The following is a 9590-nucleotide window of genomic DNA, read 5'->3' on the forward strand; positions in this document are numbered from 1 at the left end:
GTATAGTAAAGTACAGATACCCCCAAAAAACGACTTAAGTAGTACATTCAAGCATTTTTACTTAAGTACTTTACACTACTGTTTAATTCACACTTAATGGCTATATGCATGCTGATAGACACTGTTGGAAATGTAAAATTACTGTTCAAAGTTTGTACTTGTCTTAACATTTAAAATGGAAAGCTTAGAAAATGACCTCACCTACATTACAGTATCTGCCTGTGCTAGGGAAACTAGCCTGTGCTAGGGAAACTAGCCTGTGCTAGGGAAACTAGCCTGTGCTAGTGGGGAGAATGGGGGGGGAAGAACGTTCTGAGTGGATCAACATGATAATACTGGACTTCTAGACACAATTTATGACCATTGTTTGGTCATTTGAACCTTTGTTATGATTACAAACCTCAGGGGTGGCAAACTGCTTCCAATACTGATGCTCTAGGGACTGTCAACTCCATAACATGTCAAAAAACAATTTCATAATAATATCATTATTTCTTGGAGAGAAAATTCTAATTTATGGAGTGACTAGTGATAAACACTACAGCTGTGTCTCTAAGCGTCATGTTTACACAGAGTTCTTTCATGCCCTACACTCAAATGCCATGGCAACACTAATTTAGTAAGCCATGTCCGGTATTTTACTCTGATTTGGTTGTTTTCTCACAAGAAGAAACACTTTTGACCAAGTGTTACAAATTATTATAAACTCTGCAAGTATATTTAGAACGTTGTAAGATGAGTCCCAAGTTTAGTAAGGGGGTTACTTTGCATTGTTTCATAAACAATTAGCCAATAATGCTAATAAATCATTATTTTGTTGCTCTCCTTTTATTCCAGAGTTTGCATTATTAGACCTATTGCGCCTGTGGGAGATGATGTCATGATAGATGCTGGGTCTTCTGAGGACACTCACTGTAGGGTTTATAGTGAAGTCTATACTGGCGTCGTGCCATACACCAGCGTGTGTGCTGTATTGTAAGTGGGTAGTGCTGTGTGAAATCTGGCAGATTGAGTGAGTTGGCAAGGTACAGCCAAGACAAACGTACCATTATGGTGCCAGCCAGTGAGCCTCAGACAGGAACTGGGTAGTTTGAAAATAGAATGAAAGATCCCAGATTAAATAGTTAAGTGGTCCAAAAATAAGACAGTGGGATATGATTTTACTGTCTATTAATCACGCTGTTCTTATGTAACAAACTATTTTTGGGCCTGACCAAATTTTTATGTGTCGGTCATTGGTTCTTTTTGTTTCAAGCACTTTTTTCATTGATCATTTCATTGACAGTAATACATTCTATTTCTATTCTTCTGTCCGCAGCTAGGAGGGAGCTGAGAAATCAGACTACCTGGGTGGATGTGTCTGTGGAGGGTTCTACCATGCCTCCCCCCATGCTGGCCACGTCCCCCATTGGTTCCACAACAGAGCTCTCTTCTCTGGACAGAGGCAGCACTACCCAGACCCTGAGTTCTGAACTTGTCACAGAGACAGGAGAATCAGCTGAGACAGCAGTGACTCCGTCTATGTTCTCAACCAGCATGGTCCCGCCTCGCCCCACCCCGGTAACACATGAAGATGATCTTGAGGAGGTGACCCCACTACACACATCTGCTGCTACAGAGCCACACACTACCATTGCCACCATCACCAAGCGGACCATTGACAATGTCATTACAACGCCCTTCCCCGATTCCGACGTCAATGACTTTGAGGGAATCTCAAGCCATGTTGAGTCGTACCCAGGCCGTGGAGACTCGTTCCAAGCTCCACCCACTACAACAGGAAGTCCAACAGCTCCACTTCCTGGTGATACTACCTCCACTGCTCCCCCTCCGACCACTGCAGCCATCCAGGTGGAAGATGCCAAACCTGAAGAGTCTTTAGGCACCATTGTGGCCCAGCCACAGAGCACAGAATCTGGGCAGAGATTGGCTGAAGCCACAGAAGAACCAGAGGATCACTCCATGATTGAAGTCGGCACGGTTCAGCCTGACATTCTTCTAGAGGCCTCTCCAAGCACAGAACCCATGTTTGCTCATGGAAACACAGAGGAAACAGTCCTGGAAGGGATCACTCCAGAGATGACCTTAAACCTGAAAGACGCCCAATCAGTTTCGACAACCGAAACAACTGAAGAGACTACAGAAGAACCAATCACCTCTGAGCAAACTACAGATGAACCTATTAGTACCGAGGACACTAGAGATGATTCCAGTCTACATGTAACTGAACTGTCCTACACTCTTGAAACCACAGATGATTCCACAATGATGACTGCCTCTACCACTCCAGATGTGTCAGTAAGTGGTGCTACTTCTCAACCAATTGATCATATTGACGTTGAGGCTAGTGCCCAACCCTCAGCAGTAGAGGTCCTTGAGGGATCCGCTGAAGGAATTGTAGAGAGACTTCCACCAGTTCCTCCAACTCAAGAGGTACATGATGACCCCTCAACCAGCACATCTCCCACCACTCTCCCAATTGTGTGTGATACAGATCCCGGCACCTGCACAGAGCCCACCACCACCCCGACACAACCAGGAACCACACACTCAGCAATACCAACGGATTCATCATTGAAGCCTTTAGATGGCTCAGAAACTGATGCCCTGACCACACACTCATCCCAAGATTCAACCGTGCAAGCCGTCGCTCACCCGGCTGAGACAGAGGGTGTTTCTGAAGCTGAGGCCACCCAGAAACCTCTTCCTCATGATGTAGAGACACCAGCCACCGTGTACAGGGAAGAGGCAAGTCAAACACAGGCCCCACCAACAGAATCCACCACACTACATGCAACCGTGACATCCAAGCAGCCTTCCTCTGTGAGCACAACAGCAGTTGCCATTCTCATCAACATTGAGACGTCAGCTGAGGATGTGACCTCAGGCGTCCAGGTCATTGAAGAGTCCACCACTCACATCCCTGAGTTCCCCTGTGAAACCCTGACTGAAGACCCAGACACCCCCACAGACATCGACACAGAATACTTCACATCTGCCCCCATGACCTCCACCGTGATCAAGCCCACCAGGGCTCCAGCCACCGTGGGCCCAGACGGACTTCCAATCCATGTCATCATTGTCAATGTTGACGAGCATAAGCAGAACAAGTCAGGTAAGAAGAATACCTCTTGTTCACTGTATTCCATTACGTCCAATGCTATGGTCATATGATATAGGCAAACAGAGGTAAACGTTGATCTGTAACAATTCAACGTTTGGTGACCTATATAAAGTATGACATATAAAGGTCAAACTTCCAGTAGCTCTCCAGATTATGTTTATTTTCATGACAGTGATAACCTGGATGTCTGCAATTAAGTTGATTGCAGTGGTTAAGGTTTGCTGTGCATCACCTGGAAAGATCAGGACCTCCCTATAATAGGATTAGGGCTACTACACAGTCATGTGGTGCACATGTGCTTAGTAGTCTTTCAGGTCTGTCCCTACCCGGGATCCTTTATGTCTGCTCTAGTAGGAGGTCAGATGTGTTAGGCTACTGTTACTAGGGTGGGTCTTCAACATGATCACTCTCCTCCTGTCAACTTGCATTTTAAAACATAAGCACAGTACATGTTTTGGTTTAACTGTGAATAACAGCTATTTTCCTTTTCAATATGTTTAGGCATAGGCCAATATGACAAAGAGTCTGTAACGCAGGCATGTGTTAACACTTATTGCCTACTGTGCTGCTGCTCTCTGCCAATGAACATGAATGTACAGTAGAGGATTTTTTGGCAAGAGACAGTAAGACCATGTGCTGTCCAGGGTTCTGAAAGGGGGGTGGGGGGGTTGACTCTCTGCCAAGGAGAATGCATGTGCTGCTCTCTCTCCCTCTCTCTCTCTTTCTCTTTCTTTCTCTCTCTCTTTTTTCTCTCTCACTCTCTCTCTCTTTCTCTCTCTTTCTTTTTGGTGTGACTGTTGTTCATTTCAATACCATTATGGAACATGTTTGTAGTTTTTGGCTTTGCAAATTGTGTAGCTGATTTCTTTTGGAGATGCTGTAGTTTGGAGGAGCATGGAGCGCTAATATTTTATACTCTCTTGATCGTGTAACAAAGATCGTCTTTGTGTAAACCTATGTGCAAAAACTAAGCATAGTCTAACCGTATTCTGATTTAGCATGGGTAAAGTTAATTCTATTTGATGGGAAACATGCATCTCTATGTGAGCTGGATACTTGAAAAGGAAAATGATGACTTGTCTTGTCATTTGGATAGCCAGTTATAGTGTGGAACCACTACTGCACTGAACGCATACATTTCTCTAGCAAATTAACTTGTCTAAACAATGCTGAAGAATACCGACGTTGCAACATTAGCATATTGTCACAATTGTACATCTTCTGACACTTACAGAGCAACAAAAACAAAAAAACATTATTTCTTATCATTAAATATATTAAATATATTTCCACCCCTGTAGACCTGTCAAGGGACCCCTTGCAAAACCCTTTTTTTGTAAATGTTTTCCTCTCCCCTGCTAGCTAGTGAATTCCTCAGTGGATCCTCTCTCCCCACATCCGTTAAGAGACTACTTGGTTCTTAGTGCCTGGACCACCTCAGTTCAGTCAGTCAGTCCAGCTGAACAGATGTCCAGACAGACTGTGGGTTTAGAGGGAAATTAACACAGAATGAGAAATGGAGAACTTCACACTCTCTCAGAAAGCAGCTGTTTATTTGATTAACAGGTTTTGTGGTCAGCATAGCAGTGAGGCCTCCAGGACCTGAGTTATGTAAATGACCAATGTTAAGAATAACTCTCCCCACGTCGCGTTTTGCTATCGCTGGTATTCTTCTTCACTGAGGCAGCCGCAACAGTGTAGGACGAGGGAGTGTGGGGCCTCACCTCACAATCAATCGGCCAGTGGGAGGGATTACTGTACAGGTACCTGACGATTTATTCAGCAGGTTATTGATCAGTGCCAGTGTGTTTCAGGTGTGATTACTCATGCTTTTTGAGTAATGCTGGATTATAGATTAATAGCATGATTGTAATATTTTACCAAGTGTCAATATGCCACGTTTCCTCTTTAATTTCAATCAGTGTAAGGCAATAAAATCCTTAATGTGTTGTAAGCAAATTGGCATGCAGTTTCTGCTGAAGTGGCCTTTTACATGTGTCAGTAACATTACCTCACCCACTTCAGATTACAGTAAATGGGGATATTTGCTACTTGTCCCTCAGCATTTATGCCAAAATGAGGAGTAGGCTGGCTTTGAGGATGAGAAAGATGAGAAGGAGAAAACAGGGGGATACTCCAGTGTTACTGACCCGCTGTGGTGCTAAACTAGTTGTAAAGGAGTGTGGTGATCTGGCACGGTGCTACAGGACGTGCTTGGTTTGGCTGCCATTGAGCCTGGGTACAGATGATCTGGACTCCCTCTTAGAGTGCAGGCCTGCTGGTGCAGCCTGCTGGGGAGAAAGCCAACACTGTGCTCAGAGGAGCCACACAACAGACCCAGGGCACAGCCTGTGCGTGTGTGTGTGCGCACACGCACGTAGCTCCTTCTGCCAGCCTGACAGTAAAGGAGGAGGCTTGGCAGCCTACCTGAGTAAGCACAGATGCCTGTCAGCACACTGAAGCCTGGACACCACCTCTAGGGTGATGTCACCACTAAGAAAAAATCTCCCCTCTCTGTGAGGACATCTGAGTAGCTGGTGGCATGGTGGCTTGCCTGTTTTGTGCCACCACAGCAGACACCACTTGCTTATGGGAATTGGCCTCAGTTTTCTGTGCTCACTGGAGTCATTGTAGCCTATAAAAGGGCTTGATAAGTGACAATAATCACTCACATCTCCCTGATCAGAATGAACAAAATTATCCCATAAGGGCACAGTGATATTTTATTGCACGTTAAAATATCACTGTGCCCTTATGGGATCATTTTGTTAATTCTTATCAGGGAGATGTGAGTGATTATTGTCACTTATCAAGCCCTTTTATAGGCTACAGTGACTCCAGTGAGCACAGAAAAATGATATTTGTCCACTTATAATTTGATCTTCAGTTATGTGCCCTCCAGTACAAAATGATTCCTCCAAAGCAACCACATGACCTACCTGCCCACTGAATTCGAGTCAGGAGATAGGTCTGGACTCTGGAGCAGTGGTGTTGTGCAGCTGGTGAGTTTTGTGGCTGAGGTCATGATTCGCACACAGCAGAGTGTTTGTGCCTGTCCTCAGCATGGAGCACTGCTCTCCCTCCAGAGCCACTGCTGGCCTGGGTTTATGTGGGCTGCTGGTTTTATTTTAACAGATGTGTAATATGTCACCAGGAGCTTGGGCACCCGCCACGGAGCAACTGAGGCAGGGAGGGCCAAGAGGGAGGCGGGGAGGCATGGTGGTGGGGGTGAGGGTAAGTTAGTGGTAGTGGTGGTGGGGGTAGTAGTAGTGGTGGGTGTAGTGGTAGTGGTGGGGGTGGCGGTGGCGGTAGTGGTAATGGTGGGGGTCGTGGTAGAGGTGGGATTGGGGGTAGTGGTTGGTGTAGGGCTAGTGGTAGTGGTGTGGGTGGGGGTGGGGGCAGTGGTAGTGGTGGGGGTAGTGGTGGTGGGGTGGGGTGGGGTAGTGGTGGTGGTGTGGGTAGTGGTAGTGGTGTGGGTAGTGGTAGTGGTGTGGGTAGTGGTAGTGATAATGTTGGGGGTAGTGGTAGAGGTGGGGTTGGTGGTAGTGGTGGGGGTAGTGGTAGTGGTATGGGTAGTGGTAGTGGTGTGGGTAGTAGTAGTGGTAATGGTGGGGGTAGTGTTAGTGGTGGGGGTAGTGGTGGGGGTAGTGTTGGTGGTGGGGGTAGTGGTGGGGGTAGTGGTGGGGGTAGTGGTAGTAATGGTGGTGGGGTAGTGGTGGGGGTAAGGGTAGTGGTAGTAGTGGTAGTGGGGGTAGGGGTAGTGCTAGTGGTGGGGGTGGTGGTGGGGGTAGTAGTAATTGTGGGGTAGTGGCGGGGGTGGGGTAGTGGTAGTGGTGGTGGGGGGGAGTGGAAAGGGTAGGGAGGTTGGCAGTGTTTGGTGAGGTAAGATGCAGTGATTAAAGAGGGTGTGTGTGTGTGTGTAACAGGTGGGTTATTGCTATCCTGTGTTCCCAGGCTCCACTGGCCTTAAACAAGTGTCAGCCTCTGCAGCCTCGGCTCCTGCAGGTGTTCTCTCTTCCAGCCATTAATCTATCTGAGCCACAGCTTGTGGGAAACTTTTCTTTTCAGATGGGAGAGAGAAATAGATGGAGGAGTGTGTTGTGAATGGTGAATGAATAACCATTATCCCCTACCCTGGCGCTGGTTGGATTGCAAGTAGAAAATGGTAAACAGATCAAGCCAAAGAATGGTGAGCTGATTACCATGACAGAGAGACGACCACACTGCTCTGTGTTCTGCCAAGCCATTTACCACCTTGTTTATAATACATTTTAGTGCCGTCAGATCAGGGCGTGAAGCACTGGCTGACTCACAACGTTTGTTATTAATAAGGGGAAGGGAAAAACGAGTGTGCATCTCAAGGGGACGTGTGAGGACTTATTTTCCAAAGGCTGTACGGTTGTGTGGGCCGATCATCAGATGTGGCACGCGTTCCTCTCCAGGGAGACACTCTGACATCCAATGGATCTGCTCAGGGTTTGACTCCGAACAGCCGTTCTTGTTTGCAAAGCAGGGCAGGAACAGGATGTCTGTCTTTACTCAGGGCCTTAGTTGACTTGGGGTCTGAGGGGAACCTTTCAGCCCGCAGGACATGGGCTTAAGGGCCGTGTTACACCGAGCATACGCATTCTTTAATGCTCCCCATAACAGCCTGATTGAAACATCACTGCCAAGTATTGTGAGGTATACCAGATGCCATCCTCTTAACTGGTGAAGCATGTCACTTAGTGTGCTTTCCAAAGCAAGGCGTAAAGCGTGTAGGACGATGGGGATAGCTTTGTACTTTAGAGAGAGTGAAGGATGCTGCTGAGTTACCATAAAAAAAGAAGAAGAAATTAACACAGCTGATGGAGAAAAAAAAACTACTGATGAAGCCTAGGGTCACACAAGGTCATTGGACCGCTATACTGTATGTGCGGTATTTGATTGTTTGTGAATGTGTACAGATGCAGGATCTTCATTTGAACCAGTTTGCTACAGCAGGAAAATAATCCTGCAGCAACAGGAAATGTAAATTCTTATGTGGATTATAATTAATGGACATTGTCGTGGGGGTTGATACAGTTTTGGTAAGGGTAAATCAAGTCTGAAATTTCGAAGGGGAAATTTCAGAAGCCTTTTTAAACCTCATACACTACAAGTTTTACATTTCCTGCATTGCAGGAAATTTCTCCTGCAACAGGGTGATCAAATTAAGATCCTACATCTGTAGTATTGCAAGACATGTATTATTTATGAATCCAAGTTGGAAGTGGCCACCATCAATACAGATATTTAATAAGACCTGTAATGCAAAAGTGGTAACCCCAGACAAGCAAACGTTGTTCCACAAAGATGTTTGGAAGTGTCACTATTTAATTTGGAATACTCAATGTTAAGCCTAAATGTTACATTTCTGACTCACTTAGATGGCTTGTGGTCATATTTTCTTAGAAAATTAATTGGGGATATAAATCTGTGGATTATGGTTTGGATAGTATTCAGTTGGCAGACAAAGTTTCCAAGTGTGTACAAGAAGATTTGATTTATAATATTTGTATTATTTGTAGGCTGGCTTTTAAAGTGACTAGTCCTCTCATGCTATCTTTGTTGTGACGATGCTGTGACCATATCAAATCATTAAGTCATAAGCACATAACAGGCATTAGCTGCTGAGCTCTAATTAGTGCCGGATCTTGCCACTCAATTTTACCATCCCCTCCTATTTGTGACTAGACAGATAATAAAGGTCAACAGGAGGTTAACAGGAGTAGAAGCGGACTCCTTCCCCCCACTGATCACCTAGGCCTAGGGGATCTTACATGATTTCAGGTCCAATGTTTTTGTAAACCATGGAGCTGAATAGAGTTCAGCTGAAAGAGGAATGGCAAACGTGGAATTGTTTTTATTTGGATTTCCACTCACTAAATACAGCCTGGATGGAGAACTGTGAAAGTTGAGACAACCCACTGGGCAAAAACTGGTTGAATCAACGTTGTTTCCACAACATTTCAACCCCCTATGTGATGACGTTGAATCAACATGGAAAATGTGTTGGATTTGCAAAAGGTCAGAGCATTTTGTATTTTTTTCACCCAACTTTCAACCTAAATCCAATGACATGGTGAAATGTGTTGTTGAATTCACAACTTAATGAAATGTAAATCAAAACTAGACGTCTGTGCCCAGTGGGAATGCTTTTCAATTTCCGTATGGATAGGAATGTGTATATTTTCACATAATCTACTCTTTGTATCTTTGGAAAATCCACACCTTAGTAAAATTGTAGAGAATGACCATTACTGTGTTCAGTGAGGTTACATTTCAGGAGGAAAGAAATCTAATAATAAGTTTAAGAACAATGTCACAATTGTTCATTTTGTGCACTTTATCAATCACTTTCAATAATTATTTAGTATTAAGTATAAATAAATGCATCAACTAATGTTAGCAACACAATGACTTTTTATAGTGTCATTGTCATGTA

General features: G+C 44.9%; 1 protein-coding gene across 2 annotated transcripts in view; it reads left to right on the forward strand.

The window, feature by feature from the left end:
• The window catches only part of LOC110525309 (uncharacterized), a 67558-nt gene that overhangs the window by 16827 nt on the left and 41141 nt on the right, over positions 1 to 9590 (forward strand). For both annotated transcript variants that reach the window (XM_021605320.3, XM_090237038.1), the window contains exon 7: positions 1319 to 3115. In XM_021605320.3, coding sequence (XP_021460995.3) covers positions 1319 to 3115 — 1797 coding nt within the window. The remainder of the gene's footprint in view (positions 1 to 1318; positions 3116 to 9590) is intronic.

This window comes from Oncorhynchus mykiss, chromosome 6, assembly GCF_057628025.1.
Source record: "Oncorhynchus mykiss isolate SJ-2025 chromosome 6, ASM5762802v1, whole genome shotgun sequence".
Classification (NCBI taxonomy): Eukaryota; Metazoa; Chordata; class Actinopteri; order Salmoniformes; family Salmonidae; genus Oncorhynchus; species Oncorhynchus mykiss.